General features: G+C 45.2%; 1 protein-coding gene across 4 annotated transcripts in view; it reads right to left on the bottom strand.

The window, feature by feature from the left end:
* LOC128759667 (SH2 domain-containing adapter protein F-like) overlaps positions 1 to 17,510 on the bottom strand; it is a 113,039-nt gene that overhangs the window by 83,302 nt on the left and 12,227 nt on the right. For all 4 annotated transcript variants that reach the window (XM_053866803.1, XM_053866804.1, XM_053866802.1 and 1 more), the window contains exon 2: positions 2,699 to 2,831. In XM_053866803.1, coding sequence (XP_053722778.1) covers positions 2,699 to 2,831 — 133 coding nt within the window. The remainder of the gene's footprint in view (positions 1 to 2,698; positions 2,832 to 17,510) is intronic.

Below are 17,510 nucleotides of genomic sequence, written 5' to 3'. Positions count from 1 at the left end.
CATGCAGCGGCTGACGCGTGCAGACATGACAAACATCCATGGCACTCTGGAAACAGATGCAGGAAACGTGTGCAGGGTGTGTTCGCCTTCACACGACTGCAGGTGGTGCAGTGAGAGAAGCAGCAGCGGGGGGGAGGAGGAGGAGGAGGGCGCTGCTTTTTCGAGTTAAGGAAGTCGTGACATGCCCCTCCAGCGGGCCCATAAATCAGCCGGCTCAGGACAACTCTTGGGAAGGAGAGACGCGAGCGCGCGCATGCAGCCACGGCTCTTTCACCGCGCGGTTGTGTGTCAGGAGCGGAGGCATGTACACAGTCAACACTTTTCCACACCGTTATGTAAACGCTGGAGGCCTGATCCAGGCCGCGCCTCCGACTGTGAGTGTGTTTAAGGTGTGAATGTTGTGTAATGGCAGGAATTAGCCATCGGATTTTAAAGTGGCACAGTTCTCACTGGCGCCGCAGCAACTCCACCGATTAACCGCTGAGGTAGAATCGACTGCGAGAAGTGAAGTTTCTGTCGCCTCATTTACGTATTTACAGGACAGAAAAAAATCACAATAATGTGCATGACAACAATTCATACATTGTCTGGGTTAAAGATCATCTGAGGGTCTTAACCTGACTGGATTTATTGATCGCAAACTGGAAAATTGGAGCATGATTTCCAATCACACGGTGCAAGTGTAAACACCTTTGACTGGAGCTCTTGCACATGGGCACTTCAGAAGTAGCAAGGCTCACAAGGAAGGAGACCTGAAAACCCCCTTATCTGTGACCTACATCAGGCGACTACAGGCTAAACATGGACCTTCAGAAGAGGACAGTGGCCTTAGAAGTGCCAAAACCATGGTGAACCACTATCAACAAAACAAACATCCCACTGACAGTCCACCGTTTCACAGCCTTAAGGTGAGTTTTCACACTCAAAAACAGATTCAATTCAGCTTCGACAGACACAAGTGCCATTTTCTGGGCTAATACCAAGAAATATTTGGGACTCCTACCATGAAACCAGACTTCACAAATCCCTCCCAGGCTGCTCAAATACCCACCAAAGTGAATCTAAAATGAAAACAAATCTGTTGCGTCAGAGGATAGAGGGGCAGCTGCATGACTTCATCACTCAGACTATAATTTTCCAGGGACAAACTCGCAGCTATTTTGCTGTTTATTTTCTCTCCACTGCGATGGGCAACTGCCATTACTCATAGTGGTTTTATGGAAGAAAAAAAAAGTTTTGATCATCCGGTCGCCCGTGCACCTCTAGTGGCAAGTGTCATGAACTGTGCTGGAAAAGCCAAATTGTTCCGAGCTTCTACTGAATAAATGTCTGTTTGTATCACTATGCATCAGTGTAAACGTGAAAAAATAAAGTCAGAATGAATATGCAGATGCTTCATTGATTTGATATTGAATTTGATATTACATTAATATTATGTTTTCTTTTAGTTTGTTGTTGTGTCAGTGCTTTGTCTTTAATATTGTAGGATGAATTTATTAGCTGTACTCTGTTATTGAACTATAAAACTTAATAGAATATGAAGCGAACAAAAACAAATAATCTAAATGGTACATGTACATCATAAAACTACTTTCTCCTAAGGACTGAAGCAGTAACAACAACAAACAAAACTATAAAATAAATGAGGTTTATGCAACATGAATTGGTGTAACAGCAATAATAACAATAAACATGGACAATAAATGGCTCGGTTGGAATAAAAAATACATGCACAAAAGAGGGTCTTATTGAGGAGCCACTTTTGAAATGACCGCTTGACGCTGCCACATGTGAGGAGGTGAGGCACAGCAGTGCGGGTCACACACCCACAGCTCTAAGTGTGAGTGTTTGAATGATGTTTTTATTTTATTGTATAATGTCATGTGATCACTAACAGGATTAAAATGAAACTACACTCTGTGAGCAACACACAACGGTGGAGGTCCTTTCGAAGCTGCTGCCCCCGCAACCCGGCAACAATAATTGTTTCATGGTCATAATCTTGTATTCAAAACGGCTGTAAGCCATAATGACCGATTGTTTGAAGTTAAAGACTTATACATTGTAAACACTGAGGAACTGGTGGTTCATAAACAGGTTGGTATGTAAACTGAAGTTTTGCACGAGGGAAAAGTCCAACGTTGTCTTCATTCAGAGTGTCTACACTACAATATTTCACGTCATATTACAATGAGTTCAAGACCCGGAACCTGTAGGGGCAGATGTCTTCTATGATATTGACAGTTGGACCAAACGTGGATCATCTTCAGAAGCAGATCAACTTGATCTAGAACTTCTTCCACAGTTTCCACGGCGGCGAAGCGAAATGAAAATGCACTTCCTCAACCTGGCAGAAAGTCCCTGACACCCACACTCGCCGTCTATCACAACGCAATCGACTGTTCTCTCCCCATCACTTTGGCACTCACCTTCTCCCCTGCAGGCGTGTTTTCATGAGCCCCACGTGGGGCGTTAATATTCTCGCATGATTCACTTCTTTGACAACTGTTTTGACATTTGTGATGACACATTTTAGTTCTGCCCGGTTACACCCGTCATGTCAGACACAACTCACAGCCTCTTTAGCGGTTCAGGGACACACCAGGCTCATATTCTTGCAGCTTCATACGCCGGGACATATGGCGCAAGGTCATCGCAGGTACACAGAGCGAGAAGCCGAGGGAAAGAGCCGACCTACCTGCCATCATCTTCTGCGCTTCATATGGCTCCATGTAGCCGTCGTTCTCCGTGGTCACTTTCTCCGTGCTTGTCTGAGTGCCGCCCGCCTGCTCTGCGTCGAAAGGATCCGCGTAGTCCTCAAGAATAGTGAGCTGCAGAGAGGACATGGCTCATTTAATCACAACACAGAAAACAATAAGGATCACTTTCACTTTCCCATGTTGTGACCTCAAGTTCATAGCTCATGCAATGTACCCGCCCTTTTCAAACAATGTCACTGACACGCTTCCATTTGTTCTTTACGTTGGTCATGCTGTTCACCAATGTATCCAGCGCAGAGTCAAAGGTTTATGGCGGGAACAAACTCCAAAACAAACATGGTGTCTGTCAAAGAAGCATTTATCATGTAGCTCTTGCAGAAAAGAGGAAACGGAGGCAACGTTGTAGGATGCAGTGGTCCATGAGGACGTTAAATACATCGCCACTAGAGGACGGAGAGTTTCCACCATTGTTCTGTCTCTTCATAAGAGCTACGTATCGGGGGTAAGAGCAACACTGCCCCCCTGTGGTTTGGAGGCGCTGCTTTGTTTAGGCTGTAACTGCAACCTTTGTGGAAACACGGGGAGAAAGCAGAGCACAGACAGAAGTCTCCCTCCGTATCTGTATCCGTATGTAACGTTGAGCATGAATGGGCCTTTAGGTGTCAAGACCGATCCATCACTGACCAAGCGCCACCACGTGAGACCCACCGGGACGGAGCATTGGGGAGAGACTTCCAGTTGGAGTAGATAAATAACAGCTTCTGCCTCAAAGTTCCGCTCTGCTCTGCTCCTGCTGCTGGCCTGCCTATTTATACGACGGCCCGATGGCAAGCCTGCAATCCCCAAAAAGTCAGAGAAGACCGCAACTGCTCAACTTTCTTAAGAGAAACAATTTGGCAGATTTATGTGGGACTGGCAGCGAGCCACGGCTAATTGCAGTCTAGTTCCTTCGCCGAACATTTCGTGTGGGAGATGGCAATTAGGAGGACATCTTGTGTCCCTGGAAAAAGGACTGGAGTCTTCAGGGACTGGTGCCGTAAAAATGTCTGATGGCTTCAGAGGGATTCCACTTAAAAGAAGGTTCTTTTGGGGAGAGGAAGTCTCACCTGAGCCATCTGTGCTCATGGGCAGCGCGTCTAAAAGTGTGTCGCCAAAACCCTTCACACGAAAGCTGCCGATGGTTTCTGATTCAAGTCGAAACCAAAGTGCTTTTCTATGAGCAGCTGAAAGAAGACGAGCCAAATGAAATCATTCGACATGACTCGCCATCCTTCCTGGAATGGAGAAGATCAGCTTAAACTCTGTGAGCATTTTGAGTGATTCAATGTAACATATCGGCACACGGCTGAGATCACAACACTCTTCTGCGCTGACAAGCTACACTAATCCCTCACCGGCTCGGACCCCGGGGGCAGGTGGAGTGAGGTTCCGAGCCTTGCTGCCAGATTCCCTCCGATCCTGAGAACCACCGCTGTCAACTTCCGAGTGACTCAACACTGTTACACACACTTTTTCCAAAAACACACCCCGAAGCCTCCAGGCTGAACAAACATACTGGTGGCATTTCAACAAATATTTAAGTGGATCTCAACGTCGCTGCTCACGTCACTTGAAATGAGACTCTTTTTATCACTTTTTTTTTTCATACAAACCCTTTATGACCAGAAATATTGAAATGTTATGGGAAAAAAAGAGCAAGATGCTGAAATAGTTTTGATACTAGTTGGGGAGCTGCACCTTTCTAAAAACATCACCCCAAGCCTTGTTTTGGGAGGAATAATGCATTATTAAATCGCTCACGAATAATTCCAAGTCTGAGCTTATTTTCTGCACAAGAACTCGAGGAAAGTGAATGAATCTGTTTGTGAAAAACAATGCATGCGGCCTGGAAAGTCATCAGTCTTGGCACGTTCGGTCACGGCATGATGGCAAGCACCGAGGTGATGATGATGTTTGTCTGGCTGTCTTTTCAAAATAACAGATGAATTTGATATGATGTGATTTTGGTGGTGTTGAATTACCATGAAGAGCCAGAACTCTTTTGAAAGGTTCTCCACTCTCCTGCACATTTACTTTTGCAACTTTCAGTCCAACAAAGTACATTGCTACCTATGATATTTGAAGTAAGAGAAGAGTTAGCTAGAAATAAACATGCTTATTTACAGTCCATAATCAGAACCATAAAATGCATTAATTCTAATAAGTATAGTGGTTGAAACAACTAAACAAATAAACAAAATAAGTTCCTAATGTTTAACACCGGGACGTGTTTGCAAAACCTAGGATGGTAGGGGAAGGTACAGCCATACTTGCATATGATTGGATAGAACGCCTCTCCTCACCAAACCTGGACCAAGTTCAAATTTAGTTGTTTTGCTGTGGATTTCAGGACAGTGTCTCACTCCACCTGTACATTTGGGCTGCGCAGTTTGGATGCGGCAGCAGGAAGCACCAGTGAAGCAGCATGAATCTTGGTTGAACACATCTCAAACATGCACCTCATATTCCCAATTTCTCTAGTCCATTAGAGCGTGTCACATGGTGTTTTCAGGGAGCATACGTTTTCTTTGATTTAACAATACTTCAGCCCAGAAGCATTCCACCTTTGAGGTCGGACTGTGTCAGTAACACTCGCTCTCCTGGCAACCCAAACATGAAGAGACAACGTAGTGTAGTAGGAGAGTCAACTTAAATTGACAAGAGGTACAGAAGCATGCTGAAAGTGCTGTTGTGTTTTGTTGAAGTAACACGAGAACAAGCAAGTCAACACACCCAGGGCAGGAGATCAATACCTGAATTTAGCACCTGACACCGCTTCAGACTTCAGATACATTCGCACAAGGAATTGGCGCGAACAATACAGACTAAATTTCAACTATCGATATTGATCCGATAAGACAATATATGACTGAGGGTTTAGTGAAAAGCATGTTCTTTGTTTTTTTAAACAAAACCATACAAAAGGATGTAGAAAGTCAGATGTCAAAAATGACCTTGGTTGGTTGCACATTGAAGGGCAAGTGCAAATTTGCCGCTGCCATAGTTTTATATGCAGGGCATGAAGGGGGATTTGAAATAGTTGAATTTGCGATGTTAGCATGTTAAATGGTCACATCTCGATATCGCTACGACGAATCTTTCAGTCCGAGTCACGAACCCTTATCACCACGATGAGGTGAAGTGTCACCTCAACCGCCCAAAACTCGGCTTGACTCAACAAAGCAACTGTGTCAGACTGGCATGGCAAGTTAAGCGCAATGCAACTTAGCTGATACCGCAGAATCAATAATCTATACTTCCTTTAATCTTAATCTTCCGAGAAACCCACTCACTTCACAGACAACTAGTCTTGTTTCCAGTACATTCACGATCAACAGTCGATTTTCCCAAGTATAAATGTTTCCTATTTCCTCTCTCAGTCAATAAAACTCCAGAATTCAGAGGTTTTCCGGCGGATTAGAGAGCTCTCATTGATTTCGGTTCATGTCTTGACACTGCAACACACTCGCAGATTGTCGCATTACATGCTTCCCCCTTGTTTCCATCTACTCTGGTGAAAAAAAACAAGGATTTCTTTTCAACCGCAGCGTAATCACGGGTTGCACTGAGGGTTTGCTTCTGTGGATTAGACATGGAAATCCAATAAAAACACTGTACAGTTTGGTTTTGAATTGCAAAAACTAAATATATTGGATGGCTTTATTTCCCACCACGGTGAGAAGCACATCACCATCCCGAAACTCACCTCCGGATACACCAGAAACACAAATACCCCATGAATCACCAAAGTTTGGACTCGACCGCCTCAATTGCGCCTGTCAAGCTCGAAAGTTATTTCACGCTGTGTGTTAAAGCTGATTCATGCTGACGTCCGATCACTTGTATTGGCAAAGCGCTTTTGACTTCACGCCACTCAGTCATCGGAAGCGATGTGTCGGAGCAGGTTTCAGGAAATAACATCGTTTTTTATTGAGTTATGAGCTCGCCGGCTCCAGACCATGACATCATCGCTGACTTTCCTGATGGATGGGAGGACAAATAAAGGATGGGCTGCTGGATGAAACCGGATTAAGTGGAAATACTGCGTCAGAACACAATGTGTGCAGTGTTTATTGTGTTTTATTGGTATTTGGCAGCAACAGCTGCAGCGATAAAACCACCAGCAGGTTCTAACTTTCCTCTAACTTTGTTGAAACTGTTCTTCCGTACTTTCTGGTTGGCATCACAGCCTTACTTTCTCACAGTGTAGCCGACTCATCTGGAAAGGAAAGTCGCGGTCGTCGATGTCACTAGAAGTCGCTAAATGATGTCATCACCCGATTTGCACGAAGGTTTTGCGCGGGCAAGACTCATGCACTGCCTATAGGTGGGGAGGTACTGTATACACCTGTCTGACAGCAGAAAGATCGGCGCAAAAGCAAAGCTTCTTGAGGGAAAGTGAAAAAGTTGCTGGTTGTTTTTCAAGACGAAGGTCACTGAAAGTGTCCAGAAAATCGCCAAAATTAGCAATAAAATCGCCATGATGCCAACACTGCATTCATGTACATTCACTCCAAATGCGACTTGGCGACCCTTGCCGTGCTACGAGTCCGTGCTAGTTTCCAGTGACCAAAGCGTCATCCCCCCTCCGGAGAAGTCACGCTGAACAAAGAAAGATCAGTCTGATGGTGGCGGGTCTAAACTCAGCGGAAAGTCACTGAAAGCAGCAACACAGCCTCCTCAAACATATCGCGTCCTTCGCTCTCACACTGTGCTGTGACACTGTGACTGAGGGAGGACATCTGAGCGAGAAGTTCCCATGATGTTTACTCGGCGAGCTTTCATTTTCATTTCCAGCTGCTTCGGGAAAATCTGATGACTGATGCCATGTGACTCTTTTTCGGTCATTATCGCCTCCATCTGCCTCAGGACTGATGCTGCAGCTCGTCGCCCACCTCATGATGCTGAGAAAAAAACAGCTCTAAACTGACACCAGTTCAGCCCTTTTTTTGGAGGGGGAGCCCTTCCGGTCTCGCGGCACCAATGAGAGCCCGGCAGCAGGAAGAGCGTAGGGCTGTGAGCAGCCGTGAGCCAGTGAGTGTGGCCATCGCCTGGGGACTCACCATCTGCCTAGCAGCATGCCGGGGCGTGTCAGAGCGGCAGCCAAGCCACACTTGTCATCAAAGTTAAAATCCCAGCTTCACTATATGTGCAAACCCCTAACCAGACTTGGCTAAAGGCACCAGAGGCCCCGTCCCCGGGATAACTCGCCACTTTACAATGCTCATTTACTTTGAATCCCGGGCTCACTGGCGTCTCCCACCTGCGACGGCGAGAGACGCGGCGAATGCTCAGCAGCTCTGAGGCAACGACTTTAAATCAGTGTGAAGATTAGTGATGGAGCGAAACTAAAACAGACAGCTGCCACGCCGGACCCACTGGAAACTCACTAGAAGCTCCAGATTGCAATTTCGACTGAACTTCTTTCTCCCAGGGCAGGCAAGAAAAATGCCAACTACGATTCTCCGGAGAGACCTCGCCGAGGGGCGCAAACGCAGCCCATTGACATTGACATTCCACTCAATATTTCAGAGTTGGAACTCAGTCCGGGTGCTGGTATGAATTAGAAATTTGACACATGATGATACGACTGATATGGCAGTATGGACAAATGAAGAGGCTTCTCGTGATTAAAAACTGGTGTTTTTGTTATCACCAATAGAGTAAATGTCAAAAATTTCCCCTCCTCACAGTTTCAAAAAACCCTGGTGGAAACCCTGCAGTCAGAGCTGGACAGCTGGTTGTCATTCGTGGTCAGACGATGCTGTTTAGATCCTGTTTTAAAACTCCGATCTTGGCTAAACTACGGTAATAATTAAGTTTTCTGAGTCCTTTCTGTGTCCTCATCTTCATAGTCCAATACAATGGCACTTTCTGCCCCAAAATCTTTGGATTTGAACATCCATTCCAAGGGAGCAAACATCATATTAAAGCCTGCTGAGCCCTGAAAATGTGAGCACTGTTTCATGAAGCCTCATCAGCCCATCACTGCCAGCTGTATATTGACATTTTTTTCAGTCAGCAGAAGGATATGGAGGTCAGTTATCACCACGACATGCCAAAGTTTCTTAGATTTATCGAAGGATTTCGGTGAATCAAATACATTGTACAAAAATAAAGACGACAGAGCAGTTCCCAAACACTTCCTTTAGGACGAGGCGGAACCCTCTCATGATTTGTTGTGTAGTTATCTGGAATGCGAAGACAATACGTTTCCAATAAAGGCATTTAATTGAACCCGGGCAAAGCTTCACTGGAGCGCTGCCACTCAATAATCGCTTCAGAACAAACAGTAGTCAGCAGCCGACAGGATGTGATATTGATGTCGTGACGGGAGCTGGAAGGGCTGAAAGCATCTGAGCCTGCTCAGGGTTGAGCCCTGACTGGAATCTCCTCTGCAGCCAGTTAGAGGGTTGGAGGGTCCTGACCGCCGCGTTTGATTTATGTGCCATGCCACCAGGGATTTCAGCTACTGATAACCTAATACGAGTCAGTGCTTAGCGGCTCAGTCGCATTCAAGAATTCCAGTCCTTTCTGCCACTGCTCTTTTCCTTCGACAGTGGGAAAATAAGAAGCAAAGATGTAGTTTTAAGGGCAAAGATCGTCTGAAAAACTCTCTTTTATCATTCATCCATCCACATCAGAAGATTTTCACCTCAAATAAAGATGCTTCTGGTGTGAAAAATATTTTTAAACACGGCCACCGAAAGCTCAAGACGCTCCCGTCAAAGCTTACTGTGAGTGAAAAACCTACTTTCACTCAGAAGGTTTGACTTTTTTATTGTGTCACCCTGACACAGAGAGATGAACATGAACCGTAGATGTACTTATCTTTTGTGATCGAGGTGAACCAACACCTGTTTTGTGTGGAACATTTTTCACAGAAGCGACAAGCTCCATTCTTGCAGTTCATCCATTCAGTTGCAGAGTACGAGCACCAGTACTCAGTGAATCTTACTCAGGAATAGAGTAGCTTCCCATCAAAATAAAACTTTAAATGTTTGTACCTTGTTAAAAGTTACAAAATGGCCGCTCTGCTACTATATATCATCATTGAGATCAGCTAGAACAGACTTACGAAATACAAAACACAGGTGACCCAGGATGAACTTGTGAGCTGGAAACCACGTGACACTAATTCCTGACTGAGAAATGTTCTCTTCCTCCCTCAGTTGATGATTCACAGACTCTTTTCAGGCACTGTGTTACACAGCCACATTAGTCATCTGCTGGACACAACTTTGACATTCCTGAGGACGCAACAATCCAGATTATAATCCTCATGTTTGCTGATGCTGACTTTATGGTGAGAGGAAGCAGGAGGTGATGGAGATGGACGGTCACACGAAAGAAGGATGGAGGAGTATTCGAGCTTCACCATCCAGAGTAATGGCCAGATGTAGATGGAGTTTAAGACGATAGTCCAAGAGTGACTTCATAGGACAGTCGTGGTCACTGCCATAGTGAATCAGAGTCAGCGTGAGAAGAGGATGTCATTGGGAGTGACTAGAAGATCACATCTATAAATCACACTCCCAGCTATTCACAACACAGCGGGTTAAGTTCTCCTCCTGAAATGACAAAAAATCACATCACATCTCCAAGCTCCACCCCACATTTCTCTTTCCACAAGACTCCAGGATGGACAACTGCAACACTCTTCTCAACAGGTTCTCCAGTAAGCGTCTGTAGAAGCTCCAGCGTATACAGAAAAGAGATGGCCAGATCCTGATGAGAGTGAGGAAGCATTTCACACTCTCATCCAACACTTCTCAGGGTTTCTGCTACATGTAAATAAGCATGATGCACCACCATGAGAGCCACAATACCTTTTTAAGGATGAAATCTCATATTTCAATGAAGTGAAAACATCGGAACAAACGGATCATGGAGGACTAGAACAATCCAGAAAGAAACATTAAGGCATGTTTCATTCGTTGTGTTGTAAATGCAGTGAATACATTACACATTAGACTGAAGTCCATTGTTCGCAGAACTCAAGTGGTGCATTCCCACCAGAGATGTCAAAGAATGGACTGCGCGAGGACAGCTGCAGACAGAGAGACGTTTACTTCTTAGAATTGAAAACTAGCATTTTCATTGTTGCCAATTTAGTATTATATATAGTTTATTAATGTCAAAACGTTGCTTCTTGGTTGGCTGCTATCCATGCTACGCCACAGTTTAAAAAAGAATCTTGGCGGAAACTCTGCCTCCTCCTTCACTATGAAGTAAACCATCTCACCCATCTGAGGATCCACAGCAAAGCTCCACCCTTCCTCACCCAGCAGATGTCAAAGCTCCCCTCTCTAAACAAGAACCGTCTCTAGAGCCACCAAAACCAAACTTCACACCAAGGAAGACCACACTGCTGCTCCTCATCTGTGGAACAACCCCCACCGTCTGAGGGCACCACAGACGGTGGGGAAAAAAAAACGCGTCAACTTTTGATTTTACTTTACAGAGAACAGAGAAGCAGAAAACAATTCACCTCAAGTGTGAGTGACATGTCTCCCCTGACCTCCGACGACCAGCCTGTGCGGCGCGGTGATTGCGACGGGCTCCGATGATCAAAACGACTCGCTCCTCTCCAGCGGCTGATTGCGGTTGAAGCGTTCACCTTCATGCACCTCCGAATGTTTCAAACCTCCTCTGACAAGCCCCGTGCTGACTTCCACTCACATAGCTTCAGGTCTTTTTCTCGCACGACGGTGTCGCTTCTTATGTTAGTAAATCTGGCGGCGTTCCCACGGCAACCCACGTGAACCGGGGCTCAGAGAACTGGCTTAACACCGGCCCCCGTGCGAAAAGCCATCTCGCATCGGCAAGTGTGTAAAGATCTGAGGAACCAACAGTTAAAATGTGGTGGGGAGCTTAAAGGGGCAAGTGGGGGCGTAATAAATAAGTGGGCTGCCAGACGTGAGCTGAAGCCTTTGAAGGAGACACGTGTGGAACTGATGGCTGAGCACATTGATGTGAAAAGATGGATGCTAATCCTTAAAACACTCAAGCTGCAGACTCATACGTCTGCGGCAGCCGCCGGTGAGGCAGAGGGAATTACGCGCGCACATGTTCGGGACTGGAAGCTTATCTCCCTCCAGTCCACGGTCCATTTACATAAATGAGTTGTGTACCTAATCGGAGATGAATCTTTGTTTACATCAGCAGCCGAGCCGAAGCCAAATATCTCCACGTCTTTGCTTGTTGTTGGCGCTCGGACTGAAGACGCTTGTCACCGATTGAGAAAAACAGCCCAGGTCCGAATCGAATTATTTGCTAAGCTAACTCCGCGGGAGGCTACGTGGACCTCTTTTAACCAAAGCCACGAGGCAAGACACTTTATCCTCAGTAAAAGTCATATGTCCATTTATATCAAATTTCTCTCCAAGTGTTTCCAGGAGCGATTCATATTCCGCAGGTCGCTACTTTTGATAAGCGCTCAATCAAACTTGGCTGAGGTTTTGACGTTCTTGGCATTGTCTCACATGCTGAAGGGAGTTGGCTCCATTCCCTTCACTACCATTCAGAAATACCAGTGTTTCTCAAACGGTGTGTCAACACTGCCTTCAGGTAAACGTAGGCGTAAGAGCTGGGTGATCGTACATGGGACGTCCTCTTTTTCAAGCTTTGCATCATCACCACAAGCCCTCAAAGGTTCATCTTATGAAGTCAATGCAAGAGTTGCAGATGAATGGCACTCTGTTCTAAAATCTTTGGATTTGAACAGCCGTTTTTTTTTAACATTGAGCACCACCTGAAAATGAGGACACCGTTTCATGAAGCCTCATCACCAGTTGACACGCTGTGTCACTTAAAACCACGCATGAAACAATGTTACTTTCAGTTTAAATTCAGGAAGCGTTTCCAGTCCTACCACCAGGCTAGGATTTTGAGACGCGGAGTGCCAACAGTGTGAGATCTTGAGGCGGGTCTGGGGGCAATTTTGCAATTTCAACCCCCTTGAATTTCCTGCATTTTGAGGGGCATCAGCATCAGACATCCCACCAACAACAGTGGTGGCACTCACTTCATCTTGCGTTGTGAGTGCTGGGTTTAGCTAGCCTGGCGTGTCTGCAGCACGTCTAGAGGCAGCTCGAACTGTCGTTGCCAGGCCGACGTCATCGTCTACCTTTCAACAGCTACATTGATGGTAGACTTTTACGCCGCCACTCAGACAGTCAATAGAGGCTCTTTAAGAGTCTACTCAGAAGTGCCCCTACAGGAGAATGGACGCCCCCGATTCCAGTCAGGTGCTTTAGCTTCTGGAGAACTTATGCAATCCAGATGGATCATCTACCACTTTAATTATACCATCCAAAATAATCCCCATTAGCAGACGAATTCAAGTTTCTGGAATTCGAATCAGCCTCTGTCGCCGTCCCAGAGGACACTTCTTCATTGAAAAACACCACGCGCAGCCACTTAACTTCAACAGAGGACAAAGAAGAGGTTGCACCACATTAAAGGTCCCTGCATATGTGACATATATTAAAGATTAAGCGCTCGACGACACACTGGAGAAAATCCAATTTCTCCGCGTTGCCACTCACAGTTAGGCGCGAGATTTATTGGCAAAGTTTCCGCTGGTGCTGCGACAATGAAACGCTGTTGGTTGTTAGACAGCGGCAGCGATCCATAGCGTTGACAGTGGCAACTATTCTTGTCACCACTGGAAATAATCGAGAGGCAGCAAAGTGTAGAGGGAGATTTTTGTGGCCTTTCTTTATATTATGGACCTGAGTGCCGAGTTTAATTTCACTTTCACTTTACTGAGTACGGGAAAAGCAAAGCATGCGGTTGAGCAACTATGAATCATCAAGTCCTTTCACATGACTGTGCCTGTGCAGTTGTTAAGGTTGTCAAAGATATCAATATGAAAACACTGCGCCAACTAGTCAACAGAGACGACAAAAATCACAGGTTCATCGGTCGACTAGTCGTGACGTCACTGATAAAATGGCTGAAGCCATGAGACCATCATGACCCAAAACATCAAAAGTATGGGACCATTACACGTTGGACATAAACATTCCACACTGCATTTTGAGCAAGTAAATTTCAAATCTAAAATCTCAAAACAATATTTGACAATATAAAATTGGCATACTTTTTATTTATATTCAGTTTCACTGTATTTACAACACAACAATGAAACATGACGTATTCGTTGAACATCATTTGCCGACTAGTCAACGATTAAAATATTGTTAGTTGCAGCCATATTCCGAAAACCGTCTAAGGCTCGTGATCATGACTCAAACATGTTTTGTCTCCTTAAATACGGAAGACGAGAGAAGTCAACCTGCAATTACACCTGAGAAATTACAGGCAAAAACTGCGATTGCGTACGATTGACTGACCATAAACATATTTATTTAGCATTTGTTTGATTTGAGATTTGAAAAGATGATTGTATTTTTCTTCCTTTCTTTTTTTAAGTATTCAATACTTATTAATACTTATAGTATTTCAGTATTACTTAACTATGGTTCTGTTGATCACGCTAATAGAAAAAGTGCATCAAACATCGAACATGGGACCAACACATAGTTTTAATGGGGTTTAGCTTTTGTGCTCAAGGGGGCAGTATGATTCTAAATTAATAGGTCCAGTTGCAAAGACAGTCGACCAAGATCCTTCCACACTAGAACTCCTTGGATATCAGTCAGTCAAGTCAAGCAAAGGTTCATTCACAGAGCACCTTTCAAACAATCCAGTGCAACCGAAATCACTTCACAATTTAGTGCAAAAAAACAGAAAAGCAGGTGAAGTTCCGTTGAGTGGCTACAGAACTGAGGAGTCACTATGGTTGAAGCGCCCACACTTTTGACCCACCAGACTCTGAATCCCATAGCAGGGACCACCGAAGCTTGAGCCCATTGGGGTCAGCTTTGCTAGTTTGCGAGGAACTGTCAGGAACACACACTAAAACACTCGCAAGAAAAATGTTGATGGTCTGCTGCAAGCTATGGACTGGAGTTACCACCCACAAGTGGACTTTCTCCAGCACCTTCTGAGGACTACCTCAGACCTCACGGGGTCCCTCCGAGGACTATTTCCCAGCTTGTGGGTGTCTCCGATGAGGAGATGAGGGCAGCGACAGGGAGGACAAAAGCAGAGCTAATTACATCCTTCATGAGCCTTTAAAGTCTACCTTAAAAGGAGTCGTCCTCCTGACATTGCTGACATTTCAAACCACAAAAACAAGCTTAAAACTCCCAGAGTGGGTCCCCTGCCTCAGATCTATAAAGGACCCAACCACTCTTCAAAGACTCTTTAATCCATTTTAATTTTTGACTGTCAAATTTACTCATATAATAAAACCTGAGCAGTATTTCAAATGTATGTAGCAGGTTTTTAGCAAGGCAGTTTCAAAGCATGGTCTGAGGGCAGTTTGACGTAAGGGTTTGTGGCCTCTGAATTGGACACTCAGGTCTTGTCTTGTTGCTCCACAGAACAGGGAGGAGCCCAACATCCATGCCTTTCTGTATCCCACCTCCCTCTCTCCACTCCACAGACTATCTTGAGTCTCACGCTGACGCTATTTCTCACTATTTTTTTCACGTCCCTGCTGGTCAACAGCTGAGAACCCTGTTAATATTTAAGTCCTGCAGCCGTCTGGATTCCAGCGAGCTGCAGGTCCAGACTTGTCACGTTAAAAGGGAATGTCACCAAGTTGTAAACACTTCCTGCCAGGAAGGGAGCACTTCCTTAATCCTAAAGCCGTTCCTTACTTTCCTTCCAGCGGGCGCAGCCTGTGACACTTGCTTCCTTCGACCCAGCACAAAAAGAAACCTTCACCACCTTTAACAAACTCTCTTCGGGTAAATAATTGAGCCAAGAGCGGCCGCTGAAATCATTGATTTGTTCAGGAGCGCCACATTGCATGTTATATTTTAACCCTAAAAACATCTTGTTTTCAAGCTTTGCTAACCAGAAAAGCTCTTGTCAGAACTGGTTTGGATGAAGCTTGTAATGTTGTCAGAATAACAGCCATTATTATCATATACATTTGTATATTTCCGGTCCAATTCAGTTTTACAAGCCCATCGCTCTGAACCTAGGCGACATGCTCCAGTCAGGCACCAGCCATTGTCTCCGTCTGACCAAGTATGGTCGTGGGGGCAGCAGTCCAAGTTAAAAGGCCCAGACCTCCCCTTCTCCAGAAACCTTCTACAAGTAACATCCGACTTACAACCTGTTTGACTTCAACCACCGGTATTTACGACCACGGGAAGCAGATGCTTATTTTATTTTATTTTTTTATTCAACGTCTGGCACCGCAGCACGTAGCATCACGAAGCAGCCCGGCAACGCGCACAACAATTACGGCAGCACAGTATTCCAGCATCTCACTCTCACTCAGCGATCTACCACTACAGTAGTCGCTATAACCCTAGCGTCGCCTATTTTGAATGGCATTCGACTTACGACTGGTTGGTTGCGACTGATACCGGTCGTAAGTGCCGGATATTGCTTGTATTCTTCGTCTTTGTTGGTGCCCCAGCAGGGAGGCATCAAACCGGCAACCTGAAGAGATGCCCAAGACACTTTCACCGTCCCCTCAAGACACAGGAGAGCAACTTTAATTTGCAGAGAAAACTCATTTTGGCTCCATCCTACCCTCACTCATGAACCAGACTGCAAGATACTTGAACACCAGAGGGAGCATCTGGACATGTAGCCCTTTGGTCTCCACCCTGGCTGCATTACAACACGCAACAACGTAGGGCATGTTAGCTTCAGGTGTTTCTGGGTCGGTGAGGCCGTGTCAGACCACTGGGACCTCAAACAATGAAAGTTCTGAAATTCCCAGCTGAACATCCAAATATTTCAAGTGAAGACAAGAAGAAACCAGCGCTACTCCACTCAGGGTGAAGGGATCCGAGGTGAAACCAGAGCAGTTCCATTACACTCTATGATTACAGGTCTGCTATGGTGCGAATGTTGATGAAAATTATATCCTGGTGACAAGAACAACCTTGAAGCTCTCAATTTCAGCACCACAACATGATGTCTCATCAGTGTTTCCTCCAGTGGGTGACTTCATTCATGCAGCAGAGGAGGCGGGGCTTTTGACCGCAAACTCAACTGCTTCCTTCCGTTTCTGAAGTCGTGCTTGCACCTTTGTTGTGGCAGAAACAGGTTGTATGACTTGGTAATAACAGTAAGTACAATGACTGACCTGCACGGCCGAGTAAATACTCGAGATGCTCAAAATAGCTCCGGAAATGCACGGCATTCTTCGACACCTCGGCTTGCGGTTGGCCAAACAGGAAGCTGAACAATCACGGCTGGCAGCTCTACGTGAGACACAGCTCTGGATTTTAATGATAGGAGAGAGCAGACCTGCTCACAGGAGCTGTGAAGTTGTCTTTGGGAAGAATAAAAAACACTCTGACGTAAAGAGTCTTTGAAGTCTGACAACACGAAATGGAAATCTTTGATGATTCTGATCGGGGCCGGAAGATATTTGCATGTTATTCAAGGGACCAGGTGACGCGTTTTCCTTCCTGGTTCACACAACAAAACAGGATCAGTGGTTCAATGGCTGCTCACCGATGACTTCCAGTGACTCAATCACAGTCAGTGACCTAATTCAAATAAACAAAACCTCTGTTTAAATGGCTATGAAAAGAAACTGTTCAAAATTCACCTTTACTCAATGTTCTTGAAATTGTAGAACTAATAACAGAATTGAAAATCTCCCCTCAAAAAAAAAAAAAAAAAAGGTTTTGGTGAGTATTAAGA

The sequence above is a fragment of the Synchiropus splendidus genome, chromosome 5 (assembly GCF_027744825.2).
Source record: "Synchiropus splendidus isolate RoL2022-P1 chromosome 5, RoL_Sspl_1.0, whole genome shotgun sequence".
Taxonomy (NCBI): Eukaryota; Metazoa; Chordata; class Actinopteri; order Syngnathiformes; family Callionymidae; genus Synchiropus; species Synchiropus splendidus.
The sequence above is the reverse complement of the archived record's forward strand: the minus strand, read 5'-3'. Positions and strand labels throughout refer to the sequence as shown.